Source organism: Corvus brachyrhynchos, unplaced genomic scaffold (assembly GCF_000691975.1).
Source record: "Corvus brachyrhynchos isolate BGI_N302 unplaced genomic scaffold, ASM69197v1 scaffold142, whole genome shotgun sequence".
Lineage (NCBI taxonomy): Eukaryota > Metazoa > Chordata > Aves > Passeriformes > Corvidae > Corvus > Corvus brachyrhynchos.
Window position 1 is genome coordinate 4,775,764 of NW_008237226.1, and position 18,391 is coordinate 4,794,154.

At 38.1% G+C, this 18,391-nt stretch overlaps 1 protein-coding gene across 1 annotated transcript in view; it reads left to right on the plus strand.

The window, feature by feature from the left end:
• Positions 1-18,391, plus strand: part of COL1A2 (collagen type I alpha 2 chain) — a 39,339-nt gene that overhangs the window by 1,068 nt on the left and 19,880 nt on the right. The window contains exons 2-23 of the mRNA XM_008629908.2: positions 1,220-1,230; positions 1,850-1,867; positions 2,535-2,570; positions 4,240-4,323; positions 5,635-5,691; positions 7,823-7,867; positions 7,964-8,017; positions 8,305-8,358; positions 8,734-8,787; positions 9,317-9,370; positions 9,626-9,679; positions 11,387-11,431; positions 11,630-11,683; positions 11,790-11,834; positions 13,892-13,945; positions 15,361-15,459; positions 15,545-15,589; positions 15,699-15,797; positions 16,375-16,428; positions 16,528-16,635; positions 17,498-17,551; positions 17,653-17,751. Coding sequence (XP_008628130.1) covers positions 1,220-1,230; positions 1,850-1,867; positions 2,535-2,570; positions 4,240-4,323; positions 5,635-5,691; positions 7,823-7,867; positions 7,964-8,017; positions 8,305-8,358; positions 8,734-8,787; positions 9,317-9,370; positions 9,626-9,679; positions 11,387-11,431; positions 11,630-11,683; positions 11,790-11,834; positions 13,892-13,945; positions 15,361-15,459; positions 15,545-15,589; positions 15,699-15,797; positions 16,375-16,428; positions 16,528-16,635; positions 17,498-17,551; positions 17,653-17,751 — 1,277 coding nt within the window. The remainder of the gene's footprint in view (positions 1-1,219; positions 1,231-1,849; positions 1,868-2,534; positions 2,571-4,239; positions 4,324-5,634; positions 5,692-7,822; positions 7,868-7,963; positions 8,018-8,304; positions 8,359-8,733; positions 8,788-9,316; positions 9,371-9,625; positions 9,680-11,386; positions 11,432-11,629; positions 11,684-11,789; positions 11,835-13,891; positions 13,946-15,360; positions 15,460-15,544; positions 15,590-15,698; positions 15,798-16,374; positions 16,429-16,527; positions 16,636-17,497; positions 17,552-17,652; positions 17,752-18,391) is intronic.

The window sequence follows — 18,391 nt, forward strand, 5'->3', positions numbered from 1 at the left end:
TTCCAGGGCGGAGGCGGGAGGGAGCAGCCGTGCGCTGCCCGCTCCTGGCTCTGGGAGCCCCCAGGAAGATGCCCCCCCCGGAAAGGTGCCCCGGGTCGCCCTCGTCGGGGCGGGGGGCAGCGGCGGGGCCGTTCTGGAGGGGCGTTCTGGGAACATCCGCCCAACCCCGGCCTTCGCAAAGGAGACGGAGCGGTTCGTGTGGGGGTCCCCGAACACGCCCGCCCCGCGCTTCCTGCAGGGAATTTGGGTGGGCGCCATTGTCACCGGCACCTGGGGGCAGTAATGGCTTTAGTTTTATGTTGGGTTAGCACAGGCAGTCTGTGTGTACTGCGGCGGAATTCCAGTGCTTTCAGCATTTCAGCACTGTTACCTTTTTCTGGACTGCACGAATCATCGGAATTTAGTGTGCTCATACATTGCCAAAGTGACACGTCGTGGAAAAACATCCAACAACCTGTTAGTTAGTGGTGCTATTAAATTGCTGGCAGTTAAGTGTCATGTGAGACTCTTTTATTATAGTGAGTTTGAGACAAAATAGATTTTTAATTTCTAAAAAATTAAGGAAGTCAGAAAATTTGTATCTCCAGCTAGAGAAAAAAGAGCTTGCTCACACTTAGCGGTACATAACATACAGAGATAGTTATTTGCAATTTGGCATTAAATAGCTTCAAACTGTTCCCTGTTACACAGTTTTACAGGAAATTGTGGAAATAGGGATTTTGGCTAGAACCTTTCCCCATAAAAAGTGGGATTGGGCCATTGATATTAAAGTTTCAGGTTACTCCTACAATTTAATGTCTTCACACATGACAGTCTGCGTGGGTTTATTAATCTCTTGCATGAACACATATATGATAATACATAGGCGTGGGGGTTTTTCTATGGAGCTATGTTTAAACATGTTTAGAGCAGGTTTATAGTTGATATCTGCCTTTTTACTGTATCAGCCATATTACTTGTCTTGATTTCATTAGCAAGTTTGTTTTGAATTTGAAATACAGGGCGATTTCACCTGTGAGTCTTTCCAATCTAAGATAATCATCTTAGAAGTAAGAACTTATATTAAGAAAATGTTTATTGCATTAAGAAAATCAGCAAAATTTCATCTTGAATAAAAAGCAGCAAATTTAATTTTTAATTTAAAGCAAGTTTAACATTTAAAACTTATAAAATATTTGATATCTAATTATCTCTTTTTTTCTTTCCCTTCTGTTTGCAGATGTGAGTGAGGTCAGTATAATTTTTTTAATCTAATATGTAACACTCCAATTAACAGGCTAGGCTTTGCTTCTTGTGGCAGTATTATTTTCTAACATTTACTCCCAAGATGGTCGTGGAAAAGTGGTGATTAAATCCTGAAGGCACTGCCTGGAAAGGTATCCACCCCAATTTCTCAAGTGGGACGGCCTTTTTAAGAGACTGCCTTCATAGGTGTAGAGACCACGAGGGGAAAGTAACGGAGCAGTGCTGTTTGGACATTGTACCTGGCAGTTTGGATTGGAGATGACTCTACTTTAAAGCCAGTTTTACAGTCTAGATTTCATTGCACAGTAGGATTATGAAAGAGCTCAGGTGTGACTTTTTTTTTTTTTTAATTCCAATATTTTAGGCTGTAACAGTTATAATCTTGTCAGTCTTCAACACATGTTAATACAGTTACGTGCATCTTTGCTATATATAACTTGCCTTCAAAGTAATTTTAAATCACAGAGCATAGTTAAATATACTGTATTGAGAAAAAGTATACTTCTGTAAGAAGATGAGTCTAAGTATATGCATTATTTTAGTTTAAAATACTGGCAGAAACTGTAACTTTCTTTTTTAAATTCTCTTCTTTATTTTTTTCCAGGCACCTGCAGGGCGGAAGGTAAGCATTTTTATTTTTCTTTTGTGTAAATGAACATGATATCAGGTAGTCTTCAGCAGATTAATATTTTGTTGAGTATTGGATGAAAGGAAAATTGACTATGTTGATTATTTTCAGTGTTCTCTGAAAATAGCTGTAGTGCTGAGATGAATAGGTAGTAAAAAGGAGAGAACAATCAATGTTGCATCTCAATACCAGGGTAGATTCAAATATTGAATTAAAGGTGCTTTACCTATGAGCAGAACTAAGCCTACCAAGACCTGAATGGCATCAAAGTTATCATTCTTATTTAAATAGAGTTCCTTTGGAAAGATTTACATGAATTGAATAGTACAACAATATCCACACAGGTCTAAAAGGCAAAATAGATTCTGTATTATTTCTAAAAGTTACTGCAGTTAAACTAGAACTAGTTATTTAGTAGGAAAAAAAAAACAGTTTTGCAAGTACTTCAGCGGTCTGTGCAGTGACAGTTTAATTCACACAATAGTGGCAGTGGCTAATCTATTTCCAGTCGATTATTGCAGACAAAAATATGCTGTCTGTGGAAAATAGCTGTTGGACCTTCTTTTCCTTTTAATGTACTCTATTATTAATGTGTCTGTTTCCCTGTATTGTCCTGGAAAATGTCCATGGTAACTCATTAAGTGTTATTTTCTTTCGGCAGGGCCCTAGAGGAGACAAAGGGCCACAGGGAGAAAGGGTAAGGAATTAGATTGACATTTACTTGTGATCTTTGAACAGTACTTGTTGGAAGACCAGTAGGAAAAAACTAAGTTTAAGCATTGCTGTGAGATTAAATGATTCTACCCATACAAGCTTGCATGTGCAATTTCATTTAAAAAAAAAAACCAAGTTACCTATGTACCAAATTCTGCCGTGGCAATACTTCATCAGCCTAATTGTGGTCATTGTGCCTGAACAGATGTGATTGAAATCATAGCACAGTCTAGCTCTTCAAGTGATGATTTGAAAAACATTTTTCCAGCTGCTCACAGTAGAAATAATGCATAGAAATGCAGAGGGAAAAGTTGACATGTAAAGATGCAATCTTCGAACAATATGGTATACGGATAAGCTCTCTACATAAAACCTGAATAGACTAAGCCAGTTTTGAAGATCGTTCATTACCTGTGCCTCCAATGATGTTTTGGAAAAGCTCTTTTCTTGGCAGCTGGGCATTTGTTATCTAGCTTCTGCCAGTCAAAGTGGATGCTGCTAAAATATACTGCTAAAGGCTCTACTGTAAAAGTAACCATAAATAAGGACAGTTGAATAATTTAATTGTAATGTTCATTCATATTGCTGATATCTGCTTTTTTTGTTTGCTTCTGCATCATTGCTGCTTTTTGTAAAGTGGTATTCTGAAATGCACATACTTATCTGGGTTGTGTGTAGTTACATGTCTTTTTTTGTATCTTTTGAAAATGAAAGTGCCGTAGTACTGATGAGGGAGCTCTTGAAGATTTCTGAGATCATGGTATGCTGACAAATGTAATGGAAGCTATTAGGAGGACTATATCTGTGTGGTCAGCTGGATATTTGCTTTGGGCTGCCACTAACTAAATTTGTTTAATGAAACTAGATGCTTTCTTTGTTCTGAAGGCAACAAGCCTAATTTTGCTTCTTTAGAAATCCATTTATTATGGATTTCATTTAGTACTTAACTGGGTCCAAAATACTCAACAAATTAAGTACCTCACATCAATTGCCATGATGCCAAAACTTGACCACCTTTGTGTACTGAGGATGAAAGAATGTAAGGACAAATGTTACCAGACTGAACACAGATGATTTCAACCTGTTGTAAAAGAAGTTCTGACAGTGGTAGCAGAGGGACAGTATCAAAAATCTGTAGAAGAGCACTGCTTAATTTTAATTGGATTTGCAATTGTACCAGCAAGCAGTCTATACTGATTAAAAACTGACCTTGGACTAACTCTGGATTCATGTTAATTCATATCAGTAGGGCTGACCTTTTCAAATCCTCAGCTGGGCAAATTTTAGGCTCTCAGGATCTAACAGGCTGTGTGGGTCCACATGGGTCACTTGGGGTTCCTAAGTCCAAAGTTTGTCACTTAACGTGAAGCTCCCCAGTTTGGAGATGACGTTTTGGTAGCATAAATCCAATATTGCTCCCATAAATCTTCTCAAATATGAAGCTCCAGTTATGTATCTGATACAAGGTGTAGCAAGGTAACATAAAATCAGACTATGCTTATTCTCTCAACATTTATTGAAACCCTTAACTGTGCATATATAGCGCTGCTGTAGGGTGTGCTGTGGGTGCCTGGTTGTTAGAGAAGTTACCACATCAGAGATTTCTTCAGCCACTTCTAATTTTCACTGTATAATTCTCTTTTTAACTCTAGGGTCCACCAGGTCCACCAGGCAGAGATGGTGAAGATGGTCTACCAGGTCCTCCAGGGCCCCCTGGTCCTCCAGGTCTTGGCGGAGTAAGGCATCCAAACTTTCTATTACCAGAACTCATAAGCTGTGCTTTGTGACCAAGATGAAATTTATCTCTTCTGAAAAACACTGTTGTTGAATTGAAGAGTGGAAGAAACATTCTTTTGCGAGCCATAAGAAATTGATGGTCCCGGTTCCAGTGGAACTGTCCTTGGGGTGTATATATTCCATGGAAAATATGGATTCTGTATTCAACAGGGACTTAGGAAGAAGAGCAAATCAACTCTGTGATTTAGCATTAAATTTACACAGCGATAATGTGTATGGGTTAGGAATCAACTAAATGAAACCAGTGCTGTTAAGTAGATGGGGAAAAGAAAGCTTTGTGGTTGGATTCAAGAGACAGCAACTGTATTGGAATAAGCTGAAGAAGACAATTCCTTAAGCAAAAAATCAATTGAAAGTTCTGCAGAATTTTAGACTATCGTACATTAGAATTTTTTCTTTTTCTCTGTATTTCTCCTGCAGAACTGTAAATGGGCTGTTGTGTACACACTTTGTGCACAAGTGTCCATCGTGCACTCTCTGTAGAATGCTGGATTTAACTCTTTGCTTGACATTAGCTTGCACAGGGAGCATGAATACATAGACAGTGTTGTATTGATCAAGTTTAGTAAGTCCTTCTGCATGGAAGAATGCTCTTTTGACTTCAGTGTGAACAGCAATAGTTTATTTTGCTGGTTGCAAATATCAAACTGTTTTCATTAATTTTTCTTATTTTAATTACGTTAATAAAACAAGCAAGAAAAGGCGTTTTGATTGTGTTGTGGAGAACCTTTTTCCATTTTGATAAAATATCAAAAATCCATTGCAGTGTTTCTGAGGCTGCATGGTCCTCAGATGTTTCTGAAGCTGAAGGGCCCACTTCATGCAATAGTTACTCAGGGCTGGTACATGAATTTTACTTATGCATATTTTTTCACTGTTTTGCTTAACTTCCCTTATTGGAAATTAGGCAGAATAATTTGAGAGTTTCAAGAAAGCTTTCAATTTTAAATGAGCACTGAATTTCCATTCCTAATTTTCAGTTCACACTGTTGCAATGCCTCTCTATCACTTGTGCAGAGATATTTAGGTTTGAAAGGGCCTTCCCAGTAAAATCAAGTCTTTTTGGAAATAAGTGAATAGAAATGTGTTTATAATAGGGCTGTATTTACTGAGTTATATATATGCTGCTTTAACAAACCCCATAGCAAGTATAACAAATCAGATGATATTTACATGTAGAATGTTGATTAAAAATACTTTTTGAAGTAAAATTCTTAGTATTTTCATTTCAACCTTTTTATTACCTACAGAACTTCGCTGCTCAATATGATCCATCTAAAGCAGCAGATTTTGGCCCAGGACCTATGGTAGGTATATGACATAGCACACTTGGTAACTCGCATGGATAATGTGTTTAGGATTTTCCTTTGACACTAATGCAGCTGTATTAATGAAAAGAATAGTGTTAAAATTAGTGGTTTGATCATATGTTGACCTTGACTGGAAACTGATCCTTTAATTTATGATGATGTAAAGTGTTTTAAATAGTGTTAGGACTTGAAATATGGTCTTGGATCTGTATATTCATCTCCAATATAGCACTGCTGGGTCTTGTCTTTAACTCTGTTTGTTGACCACACTTCTATGAGTCAATTTATCAGTCTCATAACCTGATGTTAGATAACACATGTACTTTGATATAGTATTACTTTACCCATATTGAGACAGAAAATTGTGTTTTATGAATGAGATTAACTGTAAAGCTGCTCTCTAAAACAGACACAGGCCTAAAAAGTAACTCAGCATCTTGTCTCCATTTGGTGATGATTTTGCCTCCATGGCTGTACAACTCTTTTGATATCCTTGAATTGCACAGATTTTTTAGGAAATGGGCCACAACATTTGGTTCTCAACATCTGAATGTTAGTACTTGGTACTGTAAGGCTATTCTGAGGACTACTCAGAATATAGCTCACTGTATACTATGAACAAATGGAATTTAAGGGGTCTATTGCCTCTCCATAGGAATTTCTAACCCTTTCTTATGTTAGCAAATATTTTCAGTGTACATAGATAGCAGAATATGGGTTAAATCCACCACACACGCTGACATCACAGACAGTGCCTCTGATGGGTGAGCAGCAGGATGAAGGATGACCAGGGTTATTCTTGGTCAAGTGCTTGTCTCCACTTCCAAAAATACTCTAATATTACAGGGATTTTGGAAAATACTTTGGCATCCACTTAGTTATGAAATATAGGAAAATAGGAGTACCTTTAATCAAGTTCTGCCCTCAGTGTCTGATGATTATTCAGAAAACGTAGATGAGGATTTATTTGAGGTGTCACAATTTCTAAGTTCCAATTTTTGAGCCAGTTAGGTTCATTTGACAGAAACAGCAGTAGAATCTACCTATTTTGAGGAAGTTTTAAGTTTCACAAAAAATATGTAAAAGATTGTGAAGGGAAAAATATTTATGGAATATAATTTGTGAAGAAATTAACAGGATTTATGCAGCACATACGATTCAGACTAGAAACAGTTATTTTTCCTAGAACTACTGCATATTTTCATATCCACAACATTGCTTTAACTTTCATGAGTAAATGCCTGGAATTAATGTGTATTTATTCCTCTTTATAAAAGGTATTCAGTCTTATGGGAAAGCTACATAAGCCATTGAAAAGTTGGCATATGATTTTAATCTTGTAATGAGAAAATCTAAAAGACTTTCCGAGAAAGTTTTAAAAACAATTAAAAACATAATGATTTCTGTTGAAACATCTCCTAAATCATTTGTTTGGACTGTACAAGTCCAAGTTAAATTTTGGTTCGCAATTGTTTGCTTGCTTAGTAAATCTTAAAATCTTAAACTGTTAAGAGAGAGCACTAATCTGCAGAAATTTCCTTTTTTAGAAGTGATTTTCTGACCCTGTTTTTTCAAGATACATGTAAATTCTAAATAATGTCAAGGAGAGTATATTAGTGACTTATTTTGCAAGTGAAATGAAGAAAATGTAATCAAAACCAGAAAACAATGAAATATTTAGATAGAAGTAGATCATTATTGGAAATAGATGTGTACACAATATGTGTAAGAGCCTTTCATAATGCGTTATGACCCTCATCTTTAAACTCTGGACATTTCTGCACAGGAAGGGTAGAAGGAAGAATTCACTAAAGAATGAATCAGTTCACTTGCTAACAAGCCAGAATAGATTAAGAAACCTAATCATAAAGTTCACAGCCATAACGGTACATTCCTAACCATTGCACTGGATTCTGGCACTGGTTTGTTGCCATTGGAAGATGTTTGCACTTGGACTGCCTGAGCAAATTCATGCAGATCTCTTAACTTCCTCTGACTTCATTTGAACATTGCACAATGAAAACTGTGATGCTAACCAGTATTTTAGGAATGCTGAGAATTGGTGTTACAGATAAGTTTTCTATAATTGTGACGTTTTTAAAAAGGTTTTGTAATTTTTCTTCCCTAGGGTTTAATGGGACCCAGAGGCCCACCTGGAGCATCTGGACCCCCTGTGAGTACAGTCTTATCTCTCCTACTGACATTGACATACCTGTAAAATTACAAATTATCTTGTTTGGAAACTAAAAATATCTCCCTTATTTTCTAGGGTCCTCCTGGTTTCCAAGGCCTTCCTGGTGAGCCTGGTGAACCTGGTCAAACAGTAAGTACAGGTTTCATGTACAGACACTGGAATAGCACACCAAAGTAGGCTTGTAATGCTTAGGCCCCTTTCTCCTATCCATGTGCACTTCTTTGAATGTTTGGATACTCCTGCTTGATCTTGTTACAGAAACAGAGCTAAACACTAAGATTCAGGCTCTCTCCAATTGGAATCATAAACTGCAAAGTCAGTTAGTCTCCAACTACACCCCAACTCAAGTCAGAAAACAGTGGGAAGATGTGTGTGAAGAATGATGCTTTAAGTAATCCTCAATCTATTTTTAACAGGGTCCCCAGGGTCCTCGTGGTCCCCCTGGTCCTCCAGGAAAGGCTGGTGAAGATGTAAGTTGTTATTAAATGTCTCTCATCTCTTTTGGGGTGGTGATTCAAGTCTAGCAACCAGGTTATTGTTAAGCTAAGAATTCTATTGACCATATTTTTTACATTGTTAAATAAATAAGTCCCTGAATTAATTATTTTATGGTACAAGAGATGCAGTAGGTTGGGATTGTACAGAAAATCAGATAACTTCCAAACCACTCCAAATATATTATTTAACTTCCTGAATACAGGGAGAAGAAAACTTGAAAGTTAACAGTCTCCCTGTATTTGTAGAAAAAGAGAAGCCTTGCCAATGTATTTTCTTTTTTCCTAATGGTTTGTGTTGTTATTTTATAAAAGCTTTCCTCCTTAGTGCATCTTTATTGGATTTTTTAGGGTCACCCTGGCAAACCTGGAAGACCTGGTGAGAGGGGTGTTGCTGGCCCTCAGGTATGTAGTGATCCACTGAATATGGTACAAACCAGTTCACTAATTAATGAAACCTAACAACCTTTCTGAATTTCACCACATTAATGATCTAGTAATATTCTTTATATGGATTAATACAATTTCAGTCCTTACCTGCAGGGATATCATATAGTTGTATTTTTGTTTTGTTTCCCTGCCCTATTCCCACTAAATGAGTATATATAATGCAATGAGTAACAGAAGTGGCATAGTGAGGAGTTACACAGGAGCAGGTAAGCAGGCACCTTGGCAGAGAAAGTTTAAAAAGCTGTTCTGTCACATGGTAATGCATGAAATTTCTGTGGTTCAGAACTGGAAAAATCAGGTGGATTACTGTTAGTCTTGAAATAAGTCTGGTTCTGAGAGGTTAGGATCTAGATTCTGTTCCTTATTTGAATGATAATGACCCAAATCTACTTGTTAATTGTGTTGAAAGACTTATTCATCATCTTTCCTTTTAACTCTACTGTATAATACGAGAGACAATCATTCATGCACTGTGTGTTTTTAGGGTGCTCGTGGTTTCCCTGGAACTCCTGGTCTGCCTGGCTTTAAGGGAATTAGGGTGAGTACATACATACTTTTCCCTGAATAATTAAGACTAACAATGCTGCAGCATACTGAAAACCGCTGGAAATCCTCTGAAAGTGAAGAGTGCATGAACCTCTTTGAAATTTTTAATATTGCGTGATATGAAAGACTTTCTGAAAAATCAGAAGACTACATTAGGAAATAATTTTGTGTGAAAGGAAGGATTTGCATATAGCCATTTGAGAGAAAATCATATATGTATCAATATTTATTTCTCTACTCAATATAGGGACACAATGGTCTGGATGGTCAAAAGGGACAACCCGGTACTCCTGGCAGCAAGGTAAAGATGAAATCTGAAAATGTAGAATGCATTTGTAGCTCTTTCTAGCAAAAGACATGTGAATTCCCATCCAATCAGTCTTCCAGGTTGCCACTGAACATTGCCCAGCTGCAATAATCTAGAAGTCAGTGGATCCATGTAGAACAAATACACACACCTTGTCACGAGAAAACATTCCTGGGGCCCTATTCTTGAGCCCTCAGTCCAGCTGTAATAAGCAAGTTACTGCTTGCAGTGAATAAAGGCTGCAGAACTGGGCTCTTAATGATTGACTATTCAGCAGCACTTCAGAATGATTTTGCTATCTCTCCTCTTCTCTGGATTGTATCCTGCATGTGGGTGGGATTTTTTTAAAGCACGTTAAAATGACAACATTTCATTTTTCTACAAAACTTGTGTGAGACACATGGTCAGTGTAAGGCTTTCTGCTAAAAATCTGGATAGATGCAGTGCTGAGTGAAGGCTGTTTGATCCTCACAGTCTTGTTTCTTTTTATCATTTTCGTATTAGTGCACATTTGAACACTAGCCTTAAAAAAAAACACTCTTAAAGATATATTCTGAAATATAGTCTAGAAACATCTCTGGTAAACTCTTTCTCTTTTAGTTTTTTTTCTTCTTCCATTCCACCTCAGTGCCTAATAGTGTTCTTGAAAAATTCACTATTGCAGCATCGTGTTACAGGAAATCCTGACTGATTCACAGGAGACCTTTATTCACAAACTTCTAATATAACAATGAAAAACTCAAATACTAATTCTCCATCTTGCTTGTTTCTAAGAGCTTAGCACGACGTGGTTATAGGGTTTTTAATTGTATCCTAGCATTCTTCAATATCACTGCAAGTTGTTAACCTTCAGAAAAAGTTTAGATAGCAAAGTTTGTCCAGTCATTGGAGATTTAAAGCAGATAAAGCAATTAAGTAAAGGATAGAACAGTTACAAGTAAGAGTGCTGGAAAACACCAGCATATTTAATCAGGGTTGTTCATGATATAACTGTGCTGAAAGCAGTGATGAAGGCAAAAACTTGCACTCTTTGCCGCATTTAAGACTAGGTGCATTCAGGTATATCCAGGATACCAGTGCTCTAGGATGAGTCATGTCACTGTAGACCAGCCTAGACCTGTTGAGAAGGCTGTTGAGAATACACTACTAAAGGGAGAGGAGCCATGTATTAATGGCTGTTACTCAAATACTCAGTATTATTGGTCTTAAGTTAAAAATAGCTGAGGCAGATCTTTATTTTAAGCCATTTGAGAGGACTTCGTCACCTTAATCTAAGGCAAAAGCAAACATCATTCTGCTTCTGCTCTAGCTAAAAAACAGCTGCTGATTGATCTGTGTTGGTAGTTGACTATCCAGGTCCAATCTCTTAAGTGTGTACTACAGAGTAGATGTCAGCATAAAGAACGGGGGTAAAGAAAGCTGAGCAAGTGAAACAATTTTCTCTGGCCCTCCCCTTCTAAAAGGATTCCATCTGGCTGTGTTCCAGTATATGCAGGAACAACGGCAGTCTCTGCACTCTCAGGACTTGATGTGTTACTGTTGTATACTGTGATGCAGAAACACAGACAGTGCTATGTTATAAAGTGCTACAGAAAACACAGACAGTGGGATTCAGAAGCTGAAAATCTCTCTGATAGTGTTATGCTATCTGTCCAGAGCATCCTTTAAGTAACTTAAGCCTCCAAACTTTCTTCTTCATAGGGAGAGCCTGGTGCCCCTGGTGAAAATGGTACCCCAGGACAACCTGTAAGTATTCGCTGCTGCTGTGGGAAATTACAATCTGATAGATAAATAGTTCAGCCAGTATTTTCTTCAATGTTTGTCATTACTGACACTTCAGATACCCAGATACTCTAATGTAATAGTAATATGACTTAGCAGAGGAAAAAAATCTATATATCTATGTTCAGTGAAAAGATACAAATGAGTTAATTTTTCTTTCAGGGTGCTCGTGGTCTCCCTGGTGAGAGAGGAAGAATAGGTGCCCCTGGACCAGCTGTAAGTGGCTTTCCATCTGTCTGTCGTCATGAACCAGCCACTTACTGTGGCTTTCTCTGATAGTCAGCTCTCTTTGCAAACTGTTTATCATGTTCTTTCCTCACAGGGTGCTCGTGGAAGTGATGGTAGCACTGGCCCCACTGGACCTGCTGTAAGTTTCAGTCTTGCTTTTTGACAGTGTGGTTCCATTAGGCTTTGTGCTTCTCTTCCTGTTTTTAGAGGATTTCTTGGACTTGTAAGAAGTTGATTGTGTTGATGTTTTTAACACAGTTCTTTGTTGCTTATCAGACCATCACAAAGAGAATTAGTGAAACATAAACCCTTTGCAGACAATATAATGAGAGCCTCAGGATTTATATTAAACACATCCATTTCAAAGGAACCAAATATTCTCTTGTTGGCACTGGTGATTTCATGAGGTTTCCCAGCACATTTCACTGGGAAACAGCCAATGCACAGAATTCTCATTTCCAACAGTCTAACAGAACAGTTCTCATCCCAAAACTAAAGAGACTTTCTACTTTTTAACAGGTATACACCATGCACATGTTACAGATGGCTATAATTATATACATCCTGTAAATCATATATGCACAACAGGACATAGCTTTGCGCCTGCAGCATTTTCCTGTCAGGCTAACAGGCACTAACCTTTTTTCATTCACCACTGATACATGAGTTGTGAGCTAGTGTGAAAGGCCTGCAAGATCCAACTCTCCTGATCTGACGGGTAAACAGTAACCATCCTAATAAGAGCTAATCCAATGGAGATTTGTCCATTTAAAAGGAGTTAGTGTTGCCATAATATACCCCTGATTTCAGGAAACCTCATTTATCTCAGCCACATAAATATGAGTACAAGGATATTGTTTTGACACTGTGAAACAAATCAGGAATACACCAGAACAATAGTAATAATAGTTAATAGTGGTTTTCTTCCTACCTTCAAAAACTGAGTCTATGATGAAGCTGTACTTGGTTCTGTTTTGCCAAAGTTGATTTTAATACCCCTTGTCACTTCAAACACCTGTTGTGCTTTAACAGAGTAGAATGTGAGGATGGCTGTGAATTTCTCTTCAGTTCTTCCATGTGGAGTGTTTAAAAAATATGTGATTGGGCATTTAATTTGCAGGCAAATAGAGATCTTATAGCTAAGATCTGATGTAGTAGAACCAAAACATTTTAGCTGAAGACATTATGAATGAAAGAAACTGAGTTGCTATAGGAAAAATATTCTGAAGCTGCTGATTGCATAGGTTGTTATTCACAATGGGCACAGCGTTGCATTATGTCCCAATGTCTGTGCCAGGCTGAAGTTATTTTACACATACTTAGGTTATGATACCATAAATATTACGCAAAGCAGTTATTAACACTCATTTTTTAAAACTAAGACAGAAATAATGTTTTATCCTTCTTTCCATTTGGAATTTAAAATGTTAAAAAGTCATTGCAATGAAAATTCTGGAAGTTTATGCTTTCAAATATATCCTAAAGAGGATTTGGTCTTTTTTTTTTTTTGCTTATGCAAAACCAGCAACAATTCCAGGTACCCCCTTTATAATACAGTAGGTTATAGAATGTCTGAAGCTAATTCCTCTTTGTTATACCAGCTGGCCCGTTTTATTACCTTGGATTTGTGAGGCAGTTTTATTATAAATATTTCTAATTGAAAGATGTTAGCTCACAAAAAAGTAGATATCAATTCCCAGTATCGATTAATGAGTTGGATATTTAATTAATAATTGAAGAAAAACGATCCCTTTTTATTTGTATGCATTAAAAAATAAAGGCTATGAATCCATCAGTGTATCTTCTCTTGTAAGGTCTGGTACGTTGGAACTTTGTCCAAATGTAATTATAAATCTCACAGCAACAAGTAGACATAGTAGAATCAGTCATCTTGCCTTGCAGATGCCTGCCTCTGCTCATCCTCTGTTTGTTCTTTCTCAGGTGTTTGGCCTCAAGGCAAGGTTTTACCAATTCTTGCTTAATTTGCACTGCAAATGTTGTTTAAGCGTTGACCTGGCTTTAACTGTAGTGAACCAAATCTGTCAGTTTGGAACTGCAAAAGACAAACTCATATTCTGAGGTGGTAATGTGTGGAATAAATAAATGTGCATTTTTTTAATCTGTTTACTTCAACAAGCAAACTGTTTCTGTTGTCACTGAATACCTTTACACAACTGCTTCCCTTTCATTTCCCAGGGCCCTATTGGTGCTGCTGGTCCTCCAGGCTTCCCAGGCGCTCCTGGTGCTAAGGTAGGAACATCTGCACCTACTGGTACATTTGACAGTGAAGGTGAAATGTACTAACCAGAGTTTCTAGGCAGCAAAAAACCCCCCACTCCCTAAGAACTAAGAGTACTTTCTTATCAGTTACTCTGGAGATTCATCCTCATCCTGATCTGTATTTGGAGAACTTCAGATATGAATGCTAATTTAAAATACAGCATTTACTTCACAGCTGAAGATTGACGTTGGGCAGGTTTAAGAAGACATATAATCCTTTTACTGCTTCCTATGAGGTGCACTTATATATATACCTTGCAAGGGTGACACAAATCATGATAAGTAAGCAAAGCAGCAGTTAATATCACTTTACAGAGATAGTGGAGGACCAAGAAGCTGCATTTGAGTATTGGGCTACTTCCAGTCTAAGTCCTTGAAATTACAATGCAGAAATTGCATTACAATTTTTCAGGTTTAGGGCAGTAGCATTTTGCTCTTGCGGGCTATAATTTATATTATTGACTTTATTGCTCAAATCTTACCATTTTTTACCTGGGTAAGAGCCTCAATATTTTGAGTGTCCAAGGAAGGACAGAGAATTTAAGGAAAGTATATTGCATATACAGCATTTCCAAATTTTGCTGACCATTTCCACAAAATCCAGGTTATTCTGTGTTACAGACAAAACTTAGTCCACTTTTAGAAGAAAATAAAGTATTATTTTCTAGACCAATAATTTGGTCTAGAAATTTATTTTGAACTGCAGGGAAGATGAGAAAAAATTGAGATCCCATTCGGGTTATTCTTGTCAAAAGGCAAGACTTTTGAAAACCATCATGTCTTCTCTAATGCAGGTGTAAGTGTGGTTATAGCATGTAGTTTCAAGAGAAGACTGTCTACGTGTCCAGGGTGAACTCTGAACTGCTGAAGAGAACTTGTCATTATATTCAGGTTCTTGTAGTGGACTTGGGGAGTACAACCTTCTGAAAATAATAGCAAGAACCTTTTTTCTGTCATTTACTCCACTTTGAGCACTATCACACAGCACTCTGATCAGGCATAATTTTTCATTTTGTATGTGTGCAAATGGCATCTGAAAGTGCAAGATAATGGTCAGTTAGGTCTCATACTGTGGCACCTCAGGCCAGTTCTGGAGGCACATGGATGTAAATGAGACTGGAATTCTAATTCTGATTTTTTTTGTGAACCTTCTGGATAAGCATCTGTTTTTCCTGTCTTAGCCATTAGCTTAGATGAAGCCTAACTAGACATCTCAACTTGAGTGATTTTAAAATTCATTAAAAGCTCTCAGCTGCTTGGCTTTCTGGCCTCTGAAGTGGGAATATACAGATCTGATTATCTTCATGCCAGGCTGATGTAGGATTACTTCACTATTGCCGTAACACTGTGTACACTGATAGAGGGTTCTTCCTTCTCCCCAACAGGGTGAAATCGGACCTGCTGGTAATGTTGGTCCTACTGGTCCTGCTGGTCCAAGAGGAGAGATTGGACTTCCTGGTTCCAGTGGTCCTGTTGGCCCTCCAGTGAGTAACTTGCCAGACTTTATCTATTGTCAGATGTGTGCACTTTTGATTCTGAATTAACCAGTATTGTTATCTTTTTTAACAGGGCAACCCTGGTGCTAATGGTCTTCCAGGGGCTAAAGGTGCAGCTGTAAGTACAACAACACTCACACTTTTTTGATCTAAAAAAACCCAATTCAGTTAATGCAGCAGAAAAGACAATGGGTTCATAATATCTTTCTTTCCTCTCTGTTGGACAGGGTCTTCCTGGTGTTGCTGGTGCTCCTGGTCTGCCTGGTCCCCGTGGTATTCTTGGTCCTCCTGGTCCTGCTGGTCCTAGTGGTGCTAGAGGACTTGTTGTAAGTGACCTCCTATATTGCATGTCTTCATTTGAAAACTGGACACAGTGTCCACAGTTGTAAAAGATCTTCTCTGGATACATTTTTGTTATAATGCAGACATTATTTCTTGCTACACTATAATTTCTGTGTCTCATTACTTGCTTTAGATGCTGAGACTGAAAAGGTTCACTTTGCACTCCCTTTGAGTGCAAGGAGTAGTTGGACTCGATGATCCTTGTGGGTCCCTTCCAACTCAGAATATTATGTCACTGTGAGGCTCTGTCCATGCTGATAATATTGAGAGAGATGTGGCAGCAATCTCACAACTAGGCCCTCAATGGGTATCCTCAGCAGAGGAACCAGCCCTAAATGTGTCATAGTTCAATACTGTAATTTCTAAGCATCTTTAACATGTTTGGTTTTGTGCCTTTTAAGCCAAAAATACAGTTGTGCTCATTGACCGTCTTCACAACAGAGGGAGGCATGGCATTAGATGATAAAAGAATTTTTTGATTCATGAGTAAGCTCTCCAGGTAGAAGAGAGATTTTTGGAATGATGCCTAATTCTGTCATCTCTTTTTGTTTTGGACTCTAGGGTGAACCAGGCCCTGCTGGTGCCAAGGGAGAAAGTGGTATGAAGGGTGAGCCTGTAAGTATGGCAAAATATGAAGGTTTTTTCAATCAAAAGCCTGATAATATTTGCAACATAGCATCTGATTTCTTCTTTTTCTCTGTTTGTCCTAAATAGGGTGCTGCTGGACCTGCTGGCCCTCCTGGCCCTAGTGGTGAGGAAGGCAAGAGAGGCAGCCCTGGTGAACCTGGCTCTGCTGGTCCCCCAGGCCCTGCTGGTCTGAGAGTAGGTTTTCTTTTCATGTTCCAGAAGTAGAAGCAAAAAGAGAAGTGGAAATCAATCTAGAGTCCCACAGGCAAATTAAATAATTATGAGTAATTAAATTTACATTAATGCTGCTAAGCAGTGATAATTTTCAATTCTGAGCCTTTTGGTTAGTTGGGACCAAACCAATTTTTGCTTTGCATAAATGCTTATTTACTATCTTACCCCTGAAATATTTAGAGATTGCTTTGATTTATCCACTGTGTAATATTTAGTGAGTTATCTTTTGATTACTCTTAAAAGTTTGTGATGGGATTTAACTGCTTAAAACAGACAATGGGCTCACATAATGGAGGGCAAAAGCTTTCATTTCAGTGTCTTCAAGGATGCCTAGTAAACTTTTCATTGGGTGAGAAAGCCACGCCATGAACTTCAGGAGGCATGTAGCTTCATGAAGGAAAAAGAATTCACAGGAAAATAATATGAAAAATTGCAGTGTTTCCCCCTAGATATTTTTTTGGCAGAGATAAGGATTCAGTGTTGCATCTTGGGTAGGGTGTACAGAGTCAGTCGGTAACTCTCTACAGGGAATGTGGAACTGTGTGGGCCAGGCTGTGGGATCCTAGCTGCTGGCTAGAGCCACTGTTAGTTACAATGAACACTGAAAATGATACAAGCAGATTAGAATTTAAAGAAATCTACAGGAAGTGAGAGAGATTTCTTTCACCATACCTGTTTACACTGAGGTGTGTATGCTTAAAGGTGCACTTACCTCAAATTCAGCAGACCTGCTTGGAAGGCTGAAGTCTAGTAAGCACTATCCACCTCAGAGGAACAGATTTATTTCTTTCCCTTTCTTGATTTGTTTTGTGTTGACTTGCAGGGTGTACCTGGATCTCGTGGTCTCCCTGGAGCTGATGGCAGAGCTGGTGTCATGGTAAGACTTTGTCTGGGTCACTCTTTCTGAACCACCTTTTATATACAGATTTGTGATGCTTTTTGCTACCTCTGCAAAAATTTTATGTATTTCTTTTGTAGGGACCTGCTGGTAACCGTGGTGCTAGTGGTCCTGTTGGTGCTAAGGGTCCTAGTGGTGATGCTGGCCGTCCTGGTGAGCCTGGTCTTATGGGTCCAAGAGTAAGTTTGAACTCTGTGGAATAAGTTTGAACTACGTAAAAAGAAAAATACTTACAATTAATGGACAAAATTATTCAGGAATTCAACTGCAAAAATTCAGCATGTGCTAACCACAATTAGGGCATTTCCACCACTCAATTGAAAAAATCCCATTAGGAATGGTTAAGAAGCATCAAAATGTTTACTGAAATTAGTTACTTTTGTTGTGGTAGCATTTGATTGCCTTGTGATAGAGCACTGTCCTCTTGTACTGGATACTGCATTGACTTCTGTAAGGGGCTTCCACTTGTCATTATTTACAAAATGTGATCATTGTGATCACAATTGAGGGGTGTGTGTCCTCTTTAATGAACTCAAAGGAAAGCAAACCCTACTAAAATGATGTGAGTTGGCTGATCTCAATTATTTTTCTTTTAATTTGCAAATTATTTCACTGAAAACAGCCATTCACTTTTAGTGGTGTTGGCTGCAGCCAGATTATATTCATGTCATTACATTTATACTCCTTATTCTTTCTCTCCCTACCCTACCCTGTGAAGTGAAAGTTTGCAATGCACATGTGAATGTTAGGCATCTGCAAACGTTGAAACTCACTATCCTCCAAAGCAGAGCCTAAATTAGTTTCTCTGAGTAAAACAGG